We start from the raw sequence: 25,435 nt of genomic DNA, 5'->3' as shown, positions 1-25,435 counted from the left end.
GTGTACAGCAGACACTGGCACAGAGAAAGAAGGCACGGGTCTAATGAGAATCTTCTTGCTCAGATTTTGTTTGTTGGTTTGTTAATTCTGAGCTTGTAAATCTGGAGCAGTATGATTATACATTTAGTCTGACACCTGCCCAGACTTATTTGTTACAGGATATTTTTTACATGACATTAAAAAACAAACAAACAAAAATCAGCTGTGGCACAAGGCAAGATACTGACATATGCAGGAGTGTCTTAATGACTCACCGCCACCTGACCTCCCTCCGCACATGCACAAAGAGAGAGGCTCTCACTACAGGTGAAGAAGACACTAGAATCACTTACGATGTTAGTCTCCACCTTCCCTCAGTTCTTGGCAGGGGAAGTCTTTGTGGCAGTCCTCAGCCTAGATTTGATGATCATCTTCTTGAGTTCTCCATTTGAAAAGTATTCTACAACCTCAGTCTATTTGGCTCTCTCTCACCTAGTCCAGCAACTGCAGTCTTTCTTCCATTTAGCCAAGTGCCTAATTCTCTACCTTCATAGCTGCCTAAGTAAGAGACTGAAGCAGAAATCGAGCAGGATCTATATGCAACCTTAACTACAGACTGCAACAGCAAGCTGTGTAATTAAAGTCATTTCTGTGGAAAGAAGATCTTTGTTTCTTAACAAAGAGTCAGGAGCAACCACTGGCTTTCCACCCAAAAAGCTATCATTTGTGATGTCACAGCTTGTTGCTGGGGTAACAGAGATCCAAACTGATACTTGCAGAGATGGGAAAAGCAATGAGAAGCATGAATGTTAAAAATCTGTTTTTCACCTACTCACAGTTATTATCAGAAATGTTTACAAATAGCTATAAGCTCACTTCCAGATAATCACATTATTAGAATAAGTGTAAAAAAGAAACCAAACCATAAAGTCTAAATATGGCATTAAGAAACATAAAAATATAACACTTTTGAAGATAGAAACTCCATCTTAAAAAATGAGCTACTTCTCCAGGAGGAATTAATATCTCAGCATAAGGTGATATTTATATTCATTTTCTCATCTAAAAAGTTGGAGATAAATAATTTCTCAAATTTATTTGTATACAGGAAATACTAATAAAACTAACAAGAGGCGTGGCCATAAGAAATGTGGGGCCAACCAGGAACAATGCACACCCTATAGCTCTTAGCAGGAGGAGTCTCTGAACCTAAGAACTGAGACCAGTCTGGGAAACAGACTCCACCCTCCCCACCAAAAAACAAAACAAAACAAAAAACAAAAAGATCAAGCAAATAAAACAATAACAACAACAAAAACAAACAAAAAACTCCTTTCTGTAAGCTCATACTTAACAAAAGCTCATTGAAGTTTCTTTTTGGGTTAATAATGTGTTTTGGCTTCTCTGCAATTTCTTTTTTTTTAAGTTTTATTTATTAATATGCCTGTATGTACACAATATATATGTGAGGAGGTCAGAGGACAACTCCTTTACATGGATTCCGAGGCTCAAACTCAGGTGACCAACCTGTGCCCAATGTACCTTTACCTGCTGAGCCATCCTGCCAAACCTGCAATTTCTTAGACTGTCGAAGTCACAGAAATTTTATTTTATTTTCCTGTGCAGTGGGATGTTACTATTGTTTGAAGCATGTTCTGACTTTACAAGCAAGCTGCTCAGAGCTTCAGGGAAAGTTCTACAACAGGAGCGGGAGCTGCACAATGGGGCCACGTAGTGCAACAACCGACTTAAAGATCTTATATCTTCACCTACACAATACAGAAAATAATACTGAATCATGCAGATATGAAACCTGTCCCCAATGGTTATGTGATCTGGGCAGATGATTAAGCTTCTGGTTTACTTTCCTCATTTAAAAATATATACAGAGGGGTTGGGGTTTAGCTCAGTGGTTAGAGCGCTTGCCCAGGAAGCGCAAGGCCCTGGGTTCGGTCCCCAGCACCGAAAAAAAAAAAAGAACCAAAAAAAAAAAAAAAAAAAAAAAAAAAAAAAAATACAGTGCTTAATACGCCAGGGGACTACTTACAAAAATATAAATGACATGAATGCCCAAGGCAGGAGCTACCTGACTAATATTCATTGCCTCCTACGAGATATCCCGAGACACAGCGTAGATGTAGTGTTTCTGGAAAGAGTACTAATTTAGAAGTCTCTCTTTGCCTATCACATCCTACGCAGAATGGAGGCACCATGGCTAGGGCTCTAGCAGTTACTCTGGACTGTGAAGCAAGCCCTGGAAATAAAATCCAGAAAGTAAAGAAAAAGCGCTGGATCTATTAGTGATTTTGGAGCTACTCTGAAAGCCTGTCTCTGGACTTTCTTACTTCTGAGAAAGAAGGAAGAAGCTTTATCATACTTAAAGCAATATTATAGAGACTTCCTGCTACTTGTCAGTAAACATAATCCCAGCATACGAATCCTTTTTGTAGAGAAACTAGTCCAGTACCTGTCACAAAATGGGGTTCAACAAAATTTTGCCCAGTTTCATCTGTGATTTCTTCAGTGCTGAGGATTGAACCCAGGCCCTTTAGGCATGCAAAACCATTTGAGCTCCCATCCTCCTGTCTGCATTCTTCATCTTTAGTGATAATATACACAAGGCCAACACAGCTGTATTATTATGGGACTCTAATAAATTTCTAGGCAACTACACAGTGTTATTAATGGGGTTATAAGCCTGAAATCTCCACATAATTATAACAGTATTAATGACAATGCATTATGAAATAGTTCTTCCTAACCAAATTAATGGTGACTTTGCTTCAGGGAAAGACATCTAGTAAGCTGGCAAACATCACCCAAGCACCACCATAACAGGTGCTCTGGCAACAACACTACCATCGTTTCTATTTCTTTATTTCTCATTCTACCACAAGACCTGTAAAGCCTTACGACCAAAACAAAACAGCCTCCAACACCCAGGAAAGGGTAAAAAGCTGTAATGTAGCTGACGGCTGGAGAAATGGTCTGTCTGGTTTTGAGAATTTGATACTCATACAGAAGACCCTGGTTCACTAGCACCCACTACAAGTGGCTCACAACCACCCCAAAATGGCGTTCCATGTCAAATGCCCTTTTCTGGCCTCAGCAGGCACTGTACACATACAGACAGGCAGGTATACACACAAACACATAAATTAAGTGTGTGTGAGAGAGTGTCAGCCAGGTGTGATGGTGCATGTCTTTAATCCCAGCACTTAGGAGGCATTCAGTTCTAAGCTACCTGGGTTTAGATAACGAATTCAAAGCTATTATAGGCCTACATTGTGGGACCCTGTCTCAAAACAATCAAACCAAACAACAACAAAAAAAAGGAACTGAAATCCTGACATGCTTTCACAGCCAGTCTGCTATGCTGTCGTTAGATGAATAGAAAAACCAGAATGATACGCTCCCAGTACAGTTCCTGAAAACACAAACCTCTCTCTTCTCTTGGTGCTCCCACAGGAATACTAATTAGCATTTCTCAGAAGGCTATCAGGAGGTTTTTGCAACCTGGACTAGCTTTCCCTCTAATCTGAGTTTGTTTGTCATCTTCTAAAAGACTACATAAGATTCTTACTAGAATGTTAATAAGTAAAATATATAACAACATTTTTAATACATGATTTACTATCTTGGGTCTGACTCTAAAACTGTGATCACAACTGGAAAGGTGGCTAAGAAATGAAAGCAATCGTGCTATGTTCACCTGAACATCAAGACAGTGACGTGGATCCAATGTTACTCAATGAGCAACTGTTGGCCAGCTAGTAAATCAAAACAAAAGCATCTTCAGTAAATTCTGGTTACGGTCACAGGAATTTAAACTTGCTCCTACACTGACAAAGCCTCTTTGCTTCAAATCTCATATGTGTTTTCGGAAGCATTAACTGTGACGATGCAACTCAAATGGCTCCAAGAGGCCTTACCTGACATGCTGCACAGATGCAGTAGTGTTTGTACTGACTGGTGCAGGGCAAGAAGAGGCAGGCTGCCACTGGCTGCCCCGAGAGGTTGATGAACCAATGGTAATGGGTGAGGTAGCAGGAGATGAATTGCGATTGGCTGAAATGTAGGGACTTGTGGGGTCACTACTTTTACCAAATGAAGCACTGCAAAACAGCATACAGTCACTTTCTTCAGGACATGCTGCTCACCCACCCTTTCCCAACACCACCTTCCCACCCACACTGTGCATGTGAAAGGAACGCAGGCCAAAGATGGCATGGCAACCTAGACGTGGAGAGGTAACTCCAGCCAGGGCCGAGTCTCCAGCAGCAATCACCCGAGAGTGAAGCAATCATCACTCTTTGAAGGATGATTTTTTGTTTTGATCAATTATCCAAAAGAATAAAGGAGGAGAGGTGGCATTCACCAACGGAGAGCGAGAAAGTAGAACACAGAACAAGAGACTATTAGAAGAGAAAATCCCCATCAAACCCAAGGCCCCACATCATGCGACACAACCACCTACACGAGAGAAGAAATGCTGCAAAAGCCAGAGGACCCAAGAATTGGGGGAGGTCTCAAGAAAGCACAGGAGAGAAAGGAGCTGGTAGGGAAATGGCTTGGAAGCTGCAGATATTTAGCTTAGAGAAAAAGGTCTTAGGGAGAATGTAAAGCTTTAACTCCACAGAGTAATAGTGTGTGGGCAGAAAGAAAAAGTCAGGGTTTTTGTTTCTTTGCTTTCAACTGAACACAGTAGGGACTGCCTCACTGCAGGAAACATTGTTTGGGCTAGGAGTTTGTAAGACGCTTTCTGACTGTAACAGTGCTGAGACCCTGGGGGGGTGGAGGGCAGTGATGATAAAACGCTCTGAAACCTTCACTAGCAAAGAGGCGTTTTACTGGACTGTATGAGATCACTTCCTGGCTGAATATAAGAGATGATGCAGAAGATGTGAGGAAGACCAAGGCTTAGCACAGCAGGGTTAAGGGGCTCCTCCTTGCTCTTTCTCTTTAAAATGGTGGTGGCACACAATTCTCTCTTCTTGGGAATAGCATGGTAGGGTCACAGAAAGGGAGCGCTAGAAATCTAAGGCATCAAGCAAATTGTAGATCTTTCCTCAAAAGCTGCTCATGTAATTAAGCACAATTTTCAGCCCTTTCTTCTTGTGTTCACTCTAACTTTCCCCAAACTACATCAAAGCAAAGCGACTCAAACCCATTTGTTGATGAGTGGGCCACAAACATCAACCTCAGCCCAGGTGACTCCACATTTGGAAACTAAATTGAGTTTCCTTTTTCCTGCATCTACAACATTATTCTCTTAGAGAAGCTTTCTTTGATGCTGGATTTGACTGTAAGAGATAAGTAATATATCTTGGTAAAGCAAAGCATATGTGACCCCCTCATGAAACCCCAACCTCCTGTCCGTGTAATAGCCGGTGGGCTGGGATGCGGCTCAGTTGGTCATACTCTTGCCTAGCCTGCAGGAAGCCCTGGGGTCAGTTTCTAGCCCCATAAACTCGTAGTGATAAATGCCTGTAATCTACACACTGAGCAGGTAGAGGCAGATAGATCAAAATTCCAGTTATTTCAGCCACAGGGTAAGTTCAAGGCCAGCTGAGATTACATGAGCCCTGTCTATATAAATAAATACATAAAATAAGTGCTATTGAGATCAATAAGCTGTACTTGTATACTTTCAAAATCAAGATCTTTCTTAGGATGTACCTGCCAAACTGAAGAATTAAAAGGCAACTATGTCTGTTTTCCATTATAGCTTATTTCCCATTTTCCAACATTAACTACTTGCTTAGAGTCTTCCTGTTGGGAAGAAATAGTTTGGATTGCAAACATCTAATCTGCTCATTTAAGGCATGGCTAAAGCCTGTTTCTGGGTGGCCATCTAGAAAGCCCAATGATGAAGGCAGAAGGTGGCAGCTAGAAGGGTTAAGTGGAAGTGAAGAAAGAATTCAAAGTAAGCAATGAAAAACAGATTCTTCTACATCAGCAGCAAAATTCAAACCAAAATATTCTCAAGTGTCTCTTGTAGCTTAATGGTTCTGGCAGAGGTGCTTTGCTGGCTAGCTTGTGGCAAAGAAAATAACTGCAGGAAAGAGAGTATAGATGAGAGCAAAGGAAACCCATGTACCTTCTCTGCACACCAAACTTGCGAGTTTCACATCTTGATGGATCTGAGGGCCATTAAAGTCATAAAAAATAAAAACAACTCAAGTCCCTAAATTAACAGGCTCAATATGATATATCTTAAATCCAACAGAAAACTGTCCCCATTTCCCACTCCTTACCACCCTGTGATGCCCTCCCTCTCCCAACCCTCAAGTATAACATGTGATGAACCTGCCCTAGTTTTACAAAAGGGAAAACCAGGACTAGACAAGAGTGCATATGTCCCACCTTCCCCAGAGGTCACCAGATGCTGCCTCAGACTGTGGTTTTAATAGGGCTGAAGGATGGAGTATAAAGTCAGGTCTTTGGTGGGGACTGGAATGGGCTAACGTTAATTCATTAAAGAACAATTAATCTGAAATCAGTGAAAATGTTGATCCCAAGAAACCTAAAAGCCATTCATTTCTGTGGTGCTAATCAGATATAAAAGCATGCAAGCATTGCCCATACCCCACGGTCAGAATGAGGAAGTCACCTCCCTCCCCTCTGCAGCTGGTACCTTTTCAAGTAAGTTGACGTGTAAGTGGAAGGAGCGACTGTCTGTGGGGTTTCATTTCCCTTTGCTTCATCCCTCCACAGCTGCCTGGTGTGGGAGCCACTCCTTACTAGATTAACAGCTGACTCTCTGGAGAGGCAAGGAAGAACAACAACACAATGACTCCTACACCAATTTGGACTATAAAGAGAGAAAAGCCAATAGAAAACTGTAACATGCTAAAGAAACAGGCACATTTTTCATGTGATTCTGTTTTTCTAAATATCTGTTTCTTATACTACTGTTGGCTTTCTTCTATCAACATTAAAGCCAAGTTTTCCCACTGGGAACCAAATTCTCCTTCACATCAAACAGCCTGACTCCTTTGTGATGAGGACTCCTTCATTACTCTCATTTAAAAGCCCGTGCACTGATGTCCAATGGCAGGCTGCAAAGGAGCGAATGAGGTTTCTACAGAGGGAAAAGGGCAGGGGGCTGCTGGTGCCTCCTTACCATTACAGTATTAAGATGTCCAGAAGGGCCTGTCATTGGTTTTTACACTCATAATTGAGAACTGGGGGTCTTCATGGGTTTTAATGTTTACTGAGTCACCTAGGAAATTCTGCCAAAATTCAGATTCTGATTCAGCATCTCTGGGCTGCACGCCTTCAAAAAAAAGGGGTCTAGTTTGAGTATGCCTTAAAGTGTAGCAATATTTTTAATCTCCTTTATTCATTTAATTGATGAGGAAGGCATTAAAATTTATTTCCTTACTAATTAGAAGCTGATGCTTTCAAGTAAACGATCTATTCAATGTTTTCTATGTGGTATTCAGTACACAGGTGTGGCAGACACAGACTGCTTTTACACAAACTGCTGGGGCCCAAAAACTAACTCACACTTGGAAGGTCAGGGTCCTACAGACAGCACTGCCTAAGCTGGAGTTATAATCTAAAGGGTGAAGGACTGGCAGAGAGAAGAGAGAAGGCCGGGAGGTACACTCTGAGCAGAGGGACAAGCACTCCATAAGGTACCCAGAACATCTGTGGGAAAAGGCAGAGGAAGAAGAGCCAGGTCACCATGACCCAAGGGCTAAAAGAAATCATGTCTGGCATGTGTTGTGATTACCTGTTCTCCTTTTCTTCAATGTCACTTGTGCTACTGAGCCTCCGGGGTACTAGTGTACTGAAATAGCTTCTGTTTTCTCTTTCCTATAAAATAAAAGAAAGTAAAATGCAAGAAAGGTTCAATGCTGACACAGCATAAGCAACTCTGGTAAAAAAGCAGGACCGTGCTAGGCACAGTGGCATACTTGCGACCCCTGCCCTCGGGAGCAAAAGCAGGAGATTTCCGTTCAGGGCCAGCCAGGGCTACAGCACTGAGACTTTCCTTAAATCTCAAGAAGCCCCTGCTTGGGGATAGAAAGTGGAGAGGGGAATGGTTACATATTACATATCTCATATCTGGATTCATCTTTAATTCTATTTCCAGTAGTATCACAAAAGGTGAGCTTTCCAATGTTTATTCCTACCTTTCCTTCCGCAATATCCTACAGAGAGGGAAATAATTCTCAAGAGGAAAGTCAGAATGTTCCAGTGAAGAAAACAGCACAGCTAATACAAAGGACGGCCCTGAGGGGAGTGAGGGGTCTGAGGAGCCACAGCCCTGAGGGGAGTGAGGGGCCTGAGGAGCCACAGTCCTGAGGGGAGTGAGGGGCCTGAGGAGCCCCAGCCCTGAGGGGAGTGAGGGCCTGAGGAGCCACAGCAGCTCCGTGCAATGCCCTGTGGGCAAAGATCTCCTTCCGCCTCCAGCTATTTTTCCTTGGGGACACATACGACTGACATCATGCAGCTCATCCAACTGCTGGCCCTCATCTCTTCCAGTGGTCTCCAGAAAAGCAAGATAGTAAGAGGACAATGATAACCAGAACCCAGATAAGAATACTGAGTAAGCCTAGTACAATCTAGAACCAAATTCTTCTTTGATGAATAAGATGGTGAACTATTTGTGAAGTTGGCCTAATCATATATTTCTATAAATTAAAAAAAAAAAATTACAGGTTAAACTTTTCTACCAGGCAGGGCATGGTAGTGTATACCTGGAATTCCAGCACTTGGAAGACTGATCCAACATAGCAAGATCCAGGCCAACCTGTCTTAATTTTTGATAAAGAATCAATAAGCTATTAAGTGCTAATGTGCCCTGCTGCGTTAGAGTTCAAAGTTCAACTATACTTCTAAGCATCAAAAGAGTAAGTGTTTCTGGTACTTAGTTAGAAGAACCATTTGGGCCATGTTCAACTTTTCCTCAGTCACTGTTCTGCTCTAGGGGGGGGTGGGAGATGGAGGGAAGGAGGGAGGGAGAGTGGGAGGGAGGGAGAGGGAGGAAGGGAGAGAGAGAGAGAGGGAGAGACAGAGACAGAGAGACAGAAAGTTGGGGTGAGAGGAAGGAAGGAAGAAGAGAAGAGGAGAGAGAGGAGGGAGAGGAGAGGAGAGGAGAGGAGAGGAGAGGAGAGGGGAGGAGGAGAGGAGAGGGAGAGGAGAGGAGAGGAGAGACAAGACATAAGAAAAGCTGGAAGGAAAAACTATTTTAAAGGATTTCTTTTTTGGCCAAGAAAATGCTAGCAACTAAATAACTGCTTGATGAAACTATTAGAGTGACCAGATCAACTCCTTTTTACAGACACCAAATACATATCCCAAAACTCCTCCTTTTGTAATGAGGAATTACTTTTGTTCTCCACTTAAAAACATCTTCACAGTCTGTACTTCCGCAGTCAACTTGGGGACTAGCAAAAAGAATTCCATTTGTTGTCGTGACTGAACTTTCAGGGAAGCACACTGCCTTGGCATCCCCCGCATGGACCCTTCCGTCCCCCCATGCACCTTATCTTTGTCATCCAGCAAAGCGGAGATCCGAGGGCTTGAGGAGGAACGGTAGATGGAAGAGCCTCGGTCCCTGAGGGCCTCCCTGGGATTGGCCACTTCACTCAGCATGTTGTGGCTACCAGTTTTTCTGAGTCCCAGTCTCCATGAAGAAGGAGATTCATCTTTAGGCTCTTCTGCCTTGTTGAAAAGACCAGACAACTATAGGGGAAGAAAGAGAAGGGAGAAAAGTTCTGGTGGTCTAGTCCGCTCTGCCCTACTTCTTTTCCCTACTTGATCGAGTTCAGTGGAGCAGCCTCGGATGTACTGGAACAGAGCCCGGCAGGCTGCTGCCCTGTGCCTACTCACTTGGCAGATGCTAGTTCTCCCAAGGGCTCTTCCTTCAGAAGCCAGCAGTGAACTCCCATCCTTGGTGCTCCTACCCACAAACCTGCTCCGAGAGAGGAAGGAGCCCCTTTGCTGTCCTTGTGAACCAGCACCGCCTCGGAGCACCAGCAGACTGCGCTTCAGTGACTCATCTCCTCTTGACTGGCTGGGTCCCTAAGAACAAGCTACTTTTCTTCTCTATGTCTTAATGCACAAATCTGTAAAACTGATAATGAGCGTAATTCTCCCCTCTAACACAGTCTGAGGAAACAGGATGAGCTAATGCATAAATATACATAACAGCAGGGTTCTTTCATGTGATGAGCCAATTATTTCCTCTTATTGAAAACATTTCTTTTACTCACACAACATACTATGATTACAGTTTCCCTTCTGTCTGCTTGCAGTTCCTCCCGACCCTGCCTCCCACCTGGACCCCCTCCCTTTTAATCTGTCATCAGAAAAAAAAAAAAAAATCAGGCTCCTATGTGCTAGTCCTAAAATATAAAAATAATAATAACAACAAAAACTAACATATTAGAATTGAACAAACAAACAAACAAAAGGAATAGACTCAAGGAGAAGGTGTAAGAAACAGTTCCCACACTTAGGAATCCCATAAAAACATTAAACTAGTATAATATACACAAAAAGTCTGGTTCAGACCAGTGCACGGTGCCCTGTGCATGCTGCCTCAGTCTCTGTAAGTTCATGTGAGCTTTGACTGTGTTGATTCAACAGAGCCTTGGTTTCTTGGTCCCCTCTATCGACCCTCTCTGGCTCTTACAAGTGTTCCTGCCTCCTCTTCCACTGGGTTACCAGAGCCTTGAGGGGAGGAATTTGAGGGAGACTTCCCATTTCAGCCTGAGTGTTTCAAGCTCTCTCATGTGATGAGTTAATTTTAAGTTAATACTAATGGTGACTTTACAAAATTCTAACTATAATATTAGGAAAATAATCTATTTGATATTAAGAAGAAATTTCAAAGAGTTTAACAATTTCATTGAATAAGAAATTTTAAAAGGTAAAATCTTCACCATATTTTTTATTCTGCCTAGACAGAATATCTTTCAAAGAGATCACTAGCTCACTACCACCACAATTTCATTAAAAACAATTTTTTAATATAAAAAAAGGAAGTGTTGGTTGAGCATGGTGACATATGCCTATAATTTTAGCATTTAGAAGGCAAAGTTTGTTAGATCAAGGTCATGCTCAGCTACACACGAAGCTTGAGGCCAGCATGGCCTATGGCTATGGAAGACCCTGTCTCAAAACCACAGGAATGGAAAGTTAAGTCTCCAGTGGACTATAGCTCATAGTAATATGCTTGTCTAGCATGTTCAAGACCTTACCATCTAGTGTCAGCACTAAAACCACAAAAACACTGCATGAACAATTTTACACAAAGCAGGGACAGGCTACAAATGTGGTTCAGTGGTAATAGTGCTTGCTTAGTGTATACAAGGCATATCCATACAAGTTCAATTCTGCAAAAACAGAGAAGCACAGCAGGGCAACATCATAGGCTAGCATTAGCCAGAAACCAGATTAGGGTCTTTAGGGCATAACTGGTCCTTCAGATGCCAGGAAACAGTCCTTTTGCTGGGGTCTAGGGACCTTTATCAAAAACAAAAACACCCAAAGAACTTGGATCTTTCTTCCAAACCCAGGTCATCTTTGCTGCTTCACCACTAAAATCAGCCAGTCACTTCCATCCACCGTCCACTCAGATTTTCTCTTGTCTCCAATCATCTGGATATACACATTTATGAGCCCCTTCCTTTTTACGAACCACTGTGACTCTACTGGAAATCCTTCCTCCCTTCCCAGTATTATTTTACAAAAACAGAGGAAGTACATGTGTCTGTATTTCTTAAGCTGGCATTGTTCTGTTATAAAAAGTAGGAAGTGCAGTCACACCTAGCAGTGCCAGCATCTGAGGTGCAGCGAATGGCTGGATAGTGGGCAAGGAGATCACTCTACCTAAAGCCTGGCTAATGAGTCATTCACAACGATGCTTCCCAGACTAAAGAAGGCCTGGCTACACTTTGTCTCATTTGCACTAAGGAGGCCAACCTCTAAGGCCACAGAGTTTTCCCAACTGTCCATTCCAGATACCTCAGACCTTCCTGCCAGAAGCCTACAGCTTCTGAGAAGCCTACATAAAGTTGATCTGGGAATGTCTCTGGCATTTCAACAGCTCCTTCTTCTCCCACCCTTGCCCATCGCACACGACAACAACCTTACTCATGAGACTAAACCTTTCCTGAGAAGTAAAAAAAGGAATAGCCATAAAAACCGTTCTGGATGCTAGGTGCCTTCTACCCAGTCTACTCTGTACACAGCTATCTTTGTTCTCACTGTGAAGAAAACAGGTAAAACAGGATCTGTCTGGCCCTGGGATACTTTCTTCCTGTTATTGGAGCACTTTGGAGACATATTTGTTTGGCATTGACTTTTCAAGGACATGAGGAGCAATGTTATGGACAGAATTTGTGTCCCTCCCTCTAAAATTCATATTGAAGCCTTAAAGCATCAGGGCTGCATCTGGAGCCTGAGCCTCTGAGGAAATAACAAAGGTGGAATGAAGTCAACAGGGTAGCTGGTGCCCTTCTCAGAGGGAGACACTGCTACCCTTTCTACATGTCAGGCACAGCAGGAAGGAGGCATTAACACAGGAAGACAGCCCTTGTGGGTAACTGGACTGGCCAGCACATTGTTCTGGGAACTCTCCAGCCTCCAGAACTGTAAGAAGCAGATTCCTATTTTTAGAGTCACAAGTTACAGTAATTTGGTGTAAGGGCCTAATACAGACAAGAACCTGCTCCTACTGTTCCGCAAGAGTGAGTCGTTGAGGCCTCTGTGCATTGCTGTAGTACAGAGAAATACAACTCAGATCAATCCCAAGTACTCACTCTCCTAGCTGAAGAGGCAGAGAAGGTGTTCTGAGCTGGGGTTGGGATCTGCTCCATGATCCGACTCTTGCTTTCAGAGTTGGAATGGTTGACAGTCACTTCTGGCTTTTTATCTGTTATTGAAGACAAGAGATGCAACAAGTATAAAGATGAAAATCTTATCTTAGTGTGTATAAATCCCTTTCTACTAAGAAAAAAAGTTTTGCTATTATCAAAGCAGATTATTAGGACCATGGAATGTCTGAACTCATAGTAGAACAACTTCTAGCAAATACACGTAGAAAAAAATAAACTGAAGGGTACCCTTATCTTGGTAGGCTCCAATTCTGATAAAAACTGTCTGTGCATCAGTGCATGTGGATAGTTACACTGTAAAAACTGACTGTTGTGGAAGAATCTGTTCAGTTTTGTAGGGAACTCGGCTGGGAGACAAATGCACACAAAATGCACATAGAAAATGCACATGCTAAACTTTGCTTTCTAGGAGATTACATAAAAAAGGAATAAGACGCATTATAATAAAAACACAAGATGATATGGTTGATGCTGTAAATGTTAAAGAAGAGCAGAGCCTCTGAGGAAGAAAATAAGGAAGCTGCTTCTCCAGTCGGTCAGGGTTCTCTAAAGAGCTCCAGAGAAAGCTGAAAGACAGACTGATGGATGGATGAACGGGTGGATGGACGGACGGACAGACGGATGGGGAATGCTTACTCAGAGTAATGAGTAGTTCTTAGGGGTTGCAATAGGACCTAACAGTAGAACGGATTTCAGACAACGCAGATTAAGTCGCAGAACTTTAGTCACGGAACTCGCATAAGTAGGAGAGGCCCAGCCCAGCAGGGTCACCGACCTGGCTGTGTATCAACTAATAACGAGCACAGTACCTGGACCTAGCAGCTATAATTCTGGAATGTATACTCTGAAAACAGATTCAGAGTAAACGACATGGATCCTGTGGTAATTATAAGCTACATCTGTGTGATAGTAAGTTACATATCATATTTAAAGCTCTATTCGCTAATTAATCAGAGAATTTTAATTCTTGCGTAAAGTGAATTTTTATGAAGATTAGAAATAGCGTTTTAAAACTACATAGCTCATTGACTATTGTAAGCTTTTTTACGTTATTAATGCTATTGTTTGGTAGCTATTATAATGATCAAGGCATTTTTTAGGTGCTAAGCTCAAAGAAACCTAGCACACTACCGAATGAAACAGGTGGTTACAGTACTGGCCAGCGATCATCATGCATCCCTGAACCTGTAGGCTCAGGCAGCACATGCTTCACACCAAGTCTGCGCTTGGCCAGGCGACTTGCTATGGCCTCTGAAGTGTCAGCAATTGAGACCCTCAGCCTCGCTCTCTATAAGTATCTTTGGAATCCAGCCGCCATGTGAAGAAATATGCAGGCCTGCTCGATGAGATGAGATCACTCACCTAAACATCACAGCAAACACCAGAAACGTGAGCACTGTCATCGAAGGCCAACTGCGCCCCCACATGCTTTACTAGCTGAAGGCACAGCATGAAGAAGCAGCACACAAGCCTTAAGGAAGACGCACGCTATCCAGCTGGTCCCCTCCCCAGTTACCTAGCCATACAACAGAGTTCACGGAGAATCTTGGTCTGTTTCTAACTCCCTTTCTCTCACTGAGACAGTCTTATGTAGCTCAGTTTGACATCACACCGGCTATGTAACTGAGGGTGAACTTGAATTTCTGATCCTCCTGCTTCTACCTTCCAATTGCTAGAATTACAGGTGTGTGTCAGCAGGCCAGGGTTTAGGCAGAGCTGGGGGTCTAACCCGGGGCCTGAATAAATCAGCAAGCACTCTACCAGCTGAGCCAGATCCTAGCTCAATGGTTACTGTTTTAAACCATTCAGTTTGGAGGTGGTTTATTATGAAGCAATAGAGAATTGATATATATCTAAATATCTAAGTTGGACTAAAAAGAGAGAGAGAAAATAGAATTTCTAATCAAAATGCTTATATTCACCTCAAAATACAATTGATATTTTTAATAATATTAATGTGTAAGATACATGAAACTATAATTTTTTTGAGGTTGTATCCATGGAGCTTTAAAAATGGAAGAACTGCGGTAAATCTCTATTTTTAGTATCTACTCATGTGATAAGCAACATCAGGAAAGGCTTAGGTAAACCCACTTCTGTGCACCAGCTAATATTTAAAGAACACCTACACACAGAAGGCCATATGGCATGCAGAAAGCTAGAGAAGACATAAGAATGTCCAAACACACCCAAAGCTTGTCCACTGGGACAGCAGGAGGGGTGAGGAAAAAACAAATAACTTGAATATTAAGTAACATGATAAAATTAGTGTAAAAGATTTCAAACAAACAGCTACTAAAGTCAACAGAGGGGGAACATGTCATCTCGATGGTAAGGTAACAGAAGTTGATGTGTACTGAGCTGAGACATGAGTAATATCCCAGTTGACACAGAACTGCAGAACTGAGCAGAGGAGTTTGCTGGAACCATTTGGCTTCTGCTAACGCCAGGCCACTAGACCTGCTCTCTGGGGTTACTGGTGATGTCCTGAGTGCTGTATGATCCATACATGCCCCCACTGCTCAGCACTGTGGCTTCTCTGAGACAGAAAAAATGCATGTCCTCTTGTTCATCCGTCTCCTTCTCCCTCACTAACATCACCTCCATTTCTAAACACAGAATGCCGAGATTCTTTCTCATCTCTTCTACAGTCTCTGGGAACCTCATACTTTTATACAATTTTAATTATTATTATTTTTCTGCATATGTATGTGCATCACAAGCCTGTCTAGTGACCACAGAATCAGAATCCTCAGGAATCCTCTGCCTAGAGTTACAGATAGTCGTGAGCTGCTGCCGTGGGAGCTGGGAACTGAATTTAGATCCTCTTCAAGAGCAGCGAGTGCTCTTAAATGCTGAGCCATCTCTCCAGCCTCTTTTCTACAGTTTTTATCTTTCACTTCTTTCCACTGTCCCTTTCTACCATGTAAAGTTCCACGCCCAGTGAGCAGTGCCACTGACTAGCTCTGAAACCTAGTTCACCTAACATTATTCAGTGTCAATATCTCATTCTAAAAGAGAAGTAATAAGGATATATGCCCCAAGGTATGGTTATGGGGATTAAATAAAATTGCTTAAGTGTGCTGCAAAGTAAAAAGCACTATACAGATATAAAGTTGTATTCTAATTCCCAGAATGAGCCATAATCTTACCTACTAGTGACTGGCACTGACTGCATTTACTTCTCTCCCATGACCTGTACTTTATTACACAGTGCTATTCCCCTACTAGGTATAGTCAACAGAACCACTTAATGAATACGGATGGCTGCCATATGCTGAAGCCTGGAGTAAAATAACAAACGCAGTAGAAACTGGTAAGGACTAGAACAGAAATAGGTGCACCATGCTGCAGAGAAACGGAGTAAAAAGCACAGGGTAGAAAAACCACAGAAAGGGATTTGTATTACTTACTTGCTTCATAACAAAAGACCTGACAAAGCAACTTAAAGAAGGTGTTGTTGTGGCTTACACTTCTGGGATATGTAGTCCATCATGAACGGAAAGCTAATGGGCAGGAGCAGAAGTGGCTGGCCTCATAATGAACAGAGTTGGACAAATGCTCAGCTAGCCTGCCCTTCTTTCTGTAGTCTAGAAACCCAACCTATGGAACTGGGCCGCCCAAACTTACAGAGCATCTTCCCATCTCAACCATAACCTAATCTAGAAAGTCCTTCACAGACACGACCTATGAACCTGAGAAATCTGCCTTCAAAGTGATTCTAGACCCCAACAAGTTGGTAAGAATAGCCATTCCGGGGCTAGGATCAGTCCTTACTTACTGTTTATACTCACTGAGAGGCGAACGGATCCTAGGGCTCTGCCTGACTGATGATATGCACTGACACACTCAGAATTTGCTAGCACCCTTAGGAGATAATAGGAGGTGAACAGGGCACTGGGAGTATATTGTCTCTGACCCTTTTCTGTCTCTACTTCCAGGCTGCTATACTAGGAGCAGCTCTGGTCTACCACATCTATCCCATCCCATGACATTCTTTAACCACAGTTCTGAAACATGGAGGCAGTTGACTGTGGACTGAAACCTTGAAACCATGAGCCAAAATAAATCTTCCCTCCCCTTACACAGTTCCTCTCAGGTACTTGTCACTGTAATATAAGATAATTAATACCAAATTGTTCTAACTTTCTGTAAAACACTTCAATCTTCTAGACCCTATACTTTCTAAAAGAATTCACCCAGCAAGTATTTTTGATGGTATGAAGAGAATTCAAAGGTAAAAATAAACACTCAAGGCCAGGAATGCTGAGGTCATATTTGAGAAAGGAAGCAATCCAATTTAGTTACAATATGCCCTTGCCTATGCAGAGCATTGGGAATGTCTGTTGGACCCATACTCCAGAAGCCTTGAAGGCTAAACTACAGGGTTTAGAACTTACTCTGCAGACAAAAACAGAATGAGGGGGCTGGCCATAGAAGATTTGTGAACAGAAGTATACTCTAATCATGAGGGTATTGTCAACATTTTATTCCAATAGTAGTATGGGCATGGTCTGTGTACTAGACAAAACTAAGACTAAACTAAAACTAAAACTAAAACTAGACTGTGTACTGACAAAAACTAAAAGGTTGGAGAAGAAGAAAACTCAATTACAAAAATGTCCCGAGCCAGGCAGCGGTAGTAAATACCTTGAATCCTAGCATTTGAGAGGCAGATGAAGTCTATGTCTGTGAGTTCCAGGCCAGCCTAGTCTACAGAGTGAGTTCTAGGACAGCCAGGGCTACACAGAGAAAAACTGTTTCAGGAGGAAAAAAAAAAAAAAAAAAAGGAAGAAGAGGAAGAAGGAAGAAGGAGGAGGGAGAAGAGAAGAAGAAAGAAAAGGGAGAGGGAGGAAGAGGGAGAGGGAGAGGGAGGAAGAGAGAAGGAGGGAGGGGAAGAGAGGGAGAGAGGGAGAGGAAGAGGGAGAGAGGGAGAGAAAACTCCTCCCTAAGATGAGGCTATAGGCGGGGGTTGGGGATTTAGCTCAGTGGTAGATCGCTTGCCTAGAAAGCGCAAGGCCCTGGGTTCAGTCCCCAGCTCCAGAAAAGAAAGGAAAAAAAAAAAAAAAAAAGATGAGGCCATAGGCAAGCCACCTGGACAAGCCTGTTGTGTAAGCCTGCTGTGCATTTTCTTAACTAGTGACTGATGGGAAGGGCCCAGCTCATTGTGAGTGGTGCCATCCCCGTCCCGACTTCCTTTAGTGATGGATGTGGATGTGGAAGCATAACAAACAAACCCTCTCCTCTGCAACTTGCTCTTCTTTGTCATGGCGTTTAGGAATAAGACCTGAGGCAGGAATATAAATCAGGAAGCAAAAGCATCAGTTTGGGTCGCTTCCTCCCATTTTCCTAATATCATAGTAGCTAACAAGAAAGTGTAGCATAGAGAAAGCCGAAATATGAATTCCAGATACTGTGTGAACACTAGACTATGACAGTACTCAGTAAATAATACAAATAACAAAAAATACACATTTGTAACTTTTGGTGATGTAATACCAGCATTTCCAGAACAAACAACAAATGATCAATAATAGATTTTTTATTTTATTTTAAGAGGTTATAGAGATGGATTAAACAGTCAAAAGCACTGTCTGTTCTTCAAGAGAACCTGGGTTCCATTCCCAGCACCCACATGACATTCACAACCATCTGTAACTCCAGTTCCAAGGGATCTGAGGCTTCCACAGGTACTGCATGCCTGTGGTACACAGACATGCACACAAAACACCATATACATAGAAATACTAAATACTTGAATGGAAATCTAAGGCTCTATAAATATAAAGTCAGTTCTCCTTTACTGAAAACTTATCTGATGCTTGCCTTCTCTATAAAACTCTAACTTTCTTTGGTGACAGTCGATGAGCTTCAGACACGAAAAAGGGCAGTATTTGCCCAAGATTGAGAAAACTATAAGCAAAGCCAAACAACTAAGATACAGTTTCAGTCCTTCAACTTACCATGAACTGAAAATGTCTGGAAGCAAAAACCATGACCTAGAATTTTTTTTCTTTTTCAGATGTGTATTCTTATATTTTCATCATTCCATTCTTAAGCGGTATAATGTAGAAATCATTTACATTGTACCAGGTAATATAAGCAGCAGTAAGACAGTCTGAAATACACAGGCAGGTGTACACAGGTTCAACACAAACACTGCACACACACACACACACACACACACACACACACACACACACACAAGAAAGACTTGTACATCCAAATATTTTGGTTATCTCCTAAGACAATCTCTGATGGGCATGAAGGATAAATGTATGTATTATTAACAAGAGTTATAAAGGTAAATCTGATTTTTCCTTTCATTAATTCCCTCACTCAGGAACTGAAGCCTTACAAAATAAGAAAAAAAAATTAGAATTCAGTTTAGAGAAGCAGAATCACATAGTAACTACATGCAAATTTTTACCAACATGTTGAAAATATTAACCTGACAGGGAGGAGAGGAGGGGAATGTGATCAGGCATTAGGGGAAAGGGGGTGGGAAGGCAGAACTGAAGCCCTGAGGGCCAGCTGAAAGAATGAAAGCAGGCAATCTTGGAAATTAGGAAGTTAGGAGGACCCTCCAGAATGTACCAGAGACCTGGGAGGTGGGAGACTCTCAGGTCTCAAAGGGAGGGACCTTAGATGAAATGCCCTACAGTGGGGAGAGGGAACTTGCAGAGCCTACCTCCAGCAGAAAGACAGGACATCAAGTGAGGTATGGAGTTACCATTCCACAGTCAAAACTCTGACCCACAATTCTTCCTGTCTGAAAGAAAATGGAGAGGAGCCTGAGGAAAAGGAGGTCTAGCAACAGGCCCAAAGTGGGGTCCAGCTCAAGGGGAGACTCCAAGGCCTGACACTAGTACTGAGGCTATGGAGCGCTCACAAACAGGGGCCTATCCTGATTGCCCTCTGAGAGGTCCAAAAAGCAGCTGAAGGAGTCAGATGCAGATATGTGCACCCAACCAATAGACAGAATGGTCATCAAATTAGGGGAAAGCTGGAAGAAGCTGAGGAGGTGGGTGACGCTATAGGAAGACCAGCAGACTCAAGTAACCTGGACCCCTGGGCTCAACTAGGCAGCACGCACCAGCTGATATGAGGCCCCCAACACATATACAGCAGAAGACTGCCAGGTCTGGACTCAGAGAAGATGCACCTAAGCCTCAAGAGACTTGGGGCCCCAGGAGTGGGGAGGTCTGGTGGAGTGGGGGGATGGAGTGACATCCTCTTGGAGAAGGGGGGGTAGGTATGGGATGTGGAACAGTCAGAGGATGGACTGGGGGGGATAAAGTTTGGACTATAAAAAAAGATTAAAGAATTTTAAAAAAGAAAATAGCTTAAATCCTTATAAACCCTATGCTTCTCAGCATACTACCTTGTTGGAATCTAGTCTCTATGGCTGACCTATCAATCTAAAGGCAGAAGGCAGGACAGAGGATTCCTTCATGCAAGATTTCTCCATGCACCTTACCATATGTCTGTGTCAGAGCTGGCAAGTATATTTTAATTGAGCTCAAGGCTTCTATAAGCACATTGTCATTAGCAATTCAATTTCTTAGGAACTACTTCAAGCTCTTTCTGGAAGCCTGTGAGGCCTAACCAGCCCCTGACAGGCAGTGCACACGAAGGGCCTCTATCCTACCTGCCTCCTTCTCAGTTTCTGATTCAGAAACTTCATCTTCCCCTTCCTCCTCCTCCGAGCTGGAGCTGCTGGATTCTTTGTTCTCTTCCTCTGTTTCTTGGGACTTGGGAATCTCTTCTTCATAAAGCATCTTCTCTTTGCTAAATTAAAAGTACAATTTGAAAGCAAATTGAGAAATGACACAAGTCTGCTGACAGTCAGATACAATAAAGTGAGCAAATCTATAAATCTGTATGCAGAAGCAACAGTAAAACACGACGGTCCTTCTTATTCCTGTGCGTTGTCCTCTTGGACTATGACTCCAGCAGTCTAAGGCTTACTACTGACGTCAGAACACGACACAAGGAGACTTTGTCATTCAATGCACAGACAGAGGAGAGCCATGAGGAGATGCTAGTAGAGCAGATAAATGGTTTAAAATCACCACACGAATCTTCACTGAGTCCTATTACATCCCACAAACCTCGCTAGGGATTGAAACAGTGGCCGACAAAGAGACAAATTCTGAGCTGAGGAAACCTCTGTATAATCAGGGGAGCAGGCAGGACTAAGAACCCCTGGGCTAGGCTAGAAGAGATGCTGCCAGCACAGTCTCCCGGTGTAATGCGTATTCATTCATCTTCAGGCCCAGCTCAGCGCTACTTCCCCTGCCCACAAACATTCCCATGCTTTGAAGATCATTGGACTGAATGAAACACACAATCATTTTAATATAAAAATTCTCAAGTAAAACACACACACACACACACACACACACACACACACACACACACACACACACACACACACACACACACACACACACACACACACACACACACACACACACACACACACACACAGCATCCAGGGCATCTCAATTCCTTGCATACAAGTAAGCTTGTATCTTACTTCTTAAAGAGTCCACTTTGAAACTTGCTATTCAGGTCTGACTCGATAAGCTTATTCCGTGTTTCCTTTTCACTTCGAAGCTGGAAGTTAAGAAAATAGAGAGAAGGGGGAAAAGTTGACAATTTGTGAAAAATCAATAGTATTGAGAAGGGCCAAAATGGGACTACCCTTCTGAAAACACAAAAAGTAAAAAACAAGACATAACCAAAAAAAGACAAACACATCATCAATCTGCATACGACTTTGTCCCCAGGAGAAAGTAACAGAAGAAAATTCTTATCAAAATAGAAAAGGAAACTATGCTGCTAGAGATTCAAGAAAATTATCCCTTCAAAACCCAAACCAAACCTTAATACCAAAAAAAAAAAAAAGGAAGAAAGAAAGAAAGAGAGAAAAAGAAAGAAAGGAAGGAAGGAAGGAAGAAAACAAGAGCCTAGCTTATAAGGGTTAAGAGCCAAAAGCAAGCTGGGAAGAATGCTTTATGAGTCATACAGCAAAATAAGTTAGCAATAATTCTAAAGAAAGCACAGACGCTATATGGAAATAAGCCCTGAGGGGAAAATGGTCTGGTACTTAGATGTGTACTCGAGACAAAATATATTTATATCTGAAGGGGGATGCTCTGATGCTAATGTCTTGCTCCCCAATTGGCTCTTGATTTGTCAGTAAAGAAAGTCAGGGACCAATTGCTGAGTGGAAGGTACAGGTGGAACGTCCAGGTCCCAGAAAGAAAAAGTAGACAAAAGGAAGGAGAGAGAGGTCTTTCTGCTATGATTTGGAGGAAGAAGAACACAGCAACCATGTGTGGTCTTAGCTACAGGGGGGTGGCCAAGGATGTTTGGCAGGGGCTAGGTGGGACTAGCCACTGAAGTTTAAGGTAAGTGGAAAGACAGAGATAAAAACCTGGTAAGGACATGCTTTTCCAGGTAGGAGACAGTAACACCCAGCAACTATGCCTAGAAGGCAAGTTGTAAAGTAACAAATTGTGTGTGTGTGTTTTATCCGAGGATTCAGGGAAGCTGGGAGAGGACTGGTAGAGTGGTGAGCTAAAGGCAGGTACAGTAAAAGGGAAGCCAGGAGGGAGCTGGTAGGGCAACCTATCCCAGAGTAAAAGGTGGTAGCATAAAACTACACGTAACATATGCTAAGGTTATGTAGAAGACAAAGAAAAACACTGGCTCCTTTAGAATAGCAAGGTTTTGTGGGGAAGCTGAGTCTGGGTGTGTAGGCCATCATACTGGTTACTAGGACGGCTCAGGCAGAAAGACTGTAAGTTCAGACTAGCCTGGGCTAAGGAATGAAATCAAATGGTTGAAGGAGACATCATTTATGTCTAAAACCCAATTATGTTAGTTAAAGGGCATGTATGTCTGCAATTTTTATGTGAGTCTAAAAATGACTTCAGATGATAAGATTTTACAGAAACACAAAAACTTAACTATGCAAAGTGGAGCACTAGTCTAAGGAAGGCTGATGCTGCTATCATTGGTGTTAATACTACCTTTGGATTGCGCTCCCACACAAGTGATCCTGAATACTCAGCAGAGAAAACATGAACCGTTCGTTGTTTGTCTGAAGTTCATGTATGTAGCTGTCTAACTGAGCCTAGAGTAACAACAGTGATCCAAACACCCCTCACGTTAGAGACATCAGTGTTTCACAACTGACTCATATAGTTGTGAAATCCACTGAATCGAAACCCACTCTATTTCCTACATTGGTCCTAAACTTAAGTTCCCTCGCCCTACACTACATGCTAATGGGGGAAAAGGAAAACCAGTGCTTTCTGTCCCATACTAATTTTATTCCCCTGTCCAATTCCTCACTGGCAGAAAATGGGAGTGGGTCACGCTTCTCTGTGTCCTGGTGGCTTTCTGATCACACATGCCGCTCTTCTGCAGAGCACCAGGAGAAAGGCAGACACAATCAATAAAGGTTTTAAAGTAAGCAGGAAAGAGAAGAGAACTAAATTCTGGACGTTTTCTCCATATAAAGTAAGTGTGAATCACTACTAACCAAGCACTGTCCAACACCTTGTGACAGCTTTGCAGTATTACCTCATTAAGAAAGAAATACAGTGGGGTGGTGGTGCACACCTTTACTCCAGCACTCAGGAGGCAGAGGCAGGTGGACTTCTGAGTTCAAGGCCAGCCTGGTCTACAGAGTGAGTTCCAGGACAGTCACGACTACTAAACAGAGAAATCCTGACTTGAGGAAAAGAAAAAAAGAAAGAAAAGAAAGAAATACATTCCTCTCTGCAGTGGACCATAGCTGCCTGAAGGCTATTGTATGTAGCCTTTTACAGCATGGTTCTCAAACATACTGTTGACAGTTTCTGAAGGGAACAACATCTGTAAAGTATAGATATATCCAGTTCAACGCTGAGCAAATGACACTGAACCACGGGACTGAGACACAGAGTAACTGCTAACTAGAAAAGCTGTGGAAGCATCGACCAAACTCACCACATCTTGCTTCTTCTGAAGCATCTCCAAGTGTTCCACAAGACCTTCATCGGCCACATCGAATGGCGTCTGGCCCTAGCAGAACACAGGGCACCACGGCAGAGAGAAACAGAAGCAGCAGTCATGTGACTGTTTCAGGGTCTATTCTCTATTTACTTACTGACTTTTATTACCTATACTATAAGCTGAATCTCCTTTGTCTAAAATGCTTAGGACCAGAAGTGCTTCGACTTTAGAATATACGCGCGCGCGCGCGCGCACACACACACACACACACACACACACACACACACAGAGTCATCTTGAGACTAAGACTTAAATATAAACATAAAATGTATTTGTCTCACATATATTGTACAAATATAGCCCAATGATGATTTTTATAATAGTTTAAGTAATTTTGTGGTTTCGTGGTCTGGAATTTTCTACTTGGTATTCATATCAGTATTCCTAAAGTCTGTGATTATGAATATTTCAGATTTCAGACTTGGGTTGGAGATGCCCAACCTATAGCCGCCTCCCTAATCTGAAACAGCAAACCCTTCGAACACAGAGTTCTGTGGCGTAAAACGATGCAGAAATCACTACACCAGTTGTAATGCTGGACAAACAGTCTAGGGGAATCCCTATTCATACCTCTTGTAAAGTATTACTGTGATGACGAATTCAGTGAACGCTCATGGGTCACACCCACACTGAAGACTAACAGGGATGCTCTCCCTTTAAGGAGGAGGAGGGAGCCAGGCAAGTTACTTCTTTTAGGAACACAGGAACAATTACACACTCTGTATTCTAAGAGTGAGACCAGGAGTCAGGAGTTGTGGGAGAAAGACGGGACCATGTGCCTGGATTCTATTGAGACATAGGGGTAAGAGTCTCAGGGTTCTAAGTTGTTTGAAGTGAGGCTAATAGGACCACTTTTAGTCAAAATGGGACAATCATTGCCACTACAAATTGTTCTTAAAGGAGTCTGTGTGCCGAGAACTCAGCAGTTAAAAGACTCAGAGTTGAAACATAGTAAAATCTTTCGTACCTCACCACAGACAGGGACCTTGGGCATCTCAAAGTTCATTTGTCATCAAGAGCAAATATCTTTAGTCATTTGCTGTTTCTTAGGGGCTGTAACACACGTAGATGCAGAGGGGGGTTGGTGGAGTTTATTCTGCTTCAGTATTAACTGTATTTCCATGGAGATGAGCAGAGGAGCGGGAGTAGAGGACACCGCAGCCCCAGGGTAGTCCTGGCCACTGACCAGGACTTCAAGCCTGTGCTAGGCACCCAGCCACCTGATGTCATTGCCCTTTTAAGGCTCAGGCTCACTAACCAGTTTGTTCCGGATATCCATGTCACAGAGGGCTTCTGCCAGGATGGAACAAGCCTCTTTCACTCCCCAGTGTGCAGCAGCATGAAGAGGAGTCCAGCCATCATGATCCTGAACATTGAGTTCATAGCCAGCTTGAATGAGAAGTCTAGAAGAAAGCCCAAAAGTACATCTATGGCCTGATTGTACACATTTCCACCAAACGGGCTATCGCTCCACTAATACCTCAGATGCGGCGGGCTAACCTCCAGACACCCTGTAATTTCTTCTG

General features: G+C 42.8%; 1 protein-coding gene across 2 annotated transcripts in view; it reads right to left on the bottom strand.

Annotated features, from left to right (window-relative positions):
* Positions 1-25,435, bottom strand: part of Ppp1r12b (protein phosphatase 1 regulatory subunit 12B) — a 191,695-nt gene that overhangs the window by 110,069 nt on the left and 56,191 nt on the right. The window contains exons 5-13 of one of the 2 annotated variants that reach the window (XM_032915242.1): positions 25,168-25,312; positions 23,844-23,918; positions 21,379-21,458; positions 20,488-20,627; positions 12,762-12,874; positions 9,478-9,678; positions 7,721-7,803; positions 6,617-6,742; positions 3,912-4,094 (exon numbers count right to left, since the gene is read on the bottom strand). In XM_032915242.1, coding sequence (XP_032771133.1) covers positions 3,912-4,094; positions 6,617-6,742; positions 7,721-7,803; positions 9,478-9,678; positions 12,762-12,874; positions 20,488-20,627; positions 21,379-21,458; positions 23,844-23,918; positions 25,168-25,312 — 1,146 coding nt within the window. The remainder of the gene's footprint in view (positions 1-3,911; positions 4,095-6,616; positions 6,743-7,720; positions 7,804-9,477; positions 9,679-12,761; positions 12,875-20,487; positions 20,628-21,378; positions 21,459-23,843; positions 23,919-25,167; positions 25,313-25,435) is intronic. The other variant, XM_032915243.1, reaches the window with a different exon arrangement.

Source organism: Rattus rattus, chromosome 10 (genome assembly GCF_011064425.1).
Source record: "Rattus rattus isolate New Zealand chromosome 10, Rrattus_CSIRO_v1, whole genome shotgun sequence".
Lineage (NCBI taxonomy): Eukaryota > Metazoa > Chordata > Mammalia > Rodentia > Muridae > Rattus > Rattus rattus.
The sequence above is the reverse complement of the archived record's forward strand: the minus strand, read 5'-3'. Positions and strand labels throughout refer to the sequence as shown.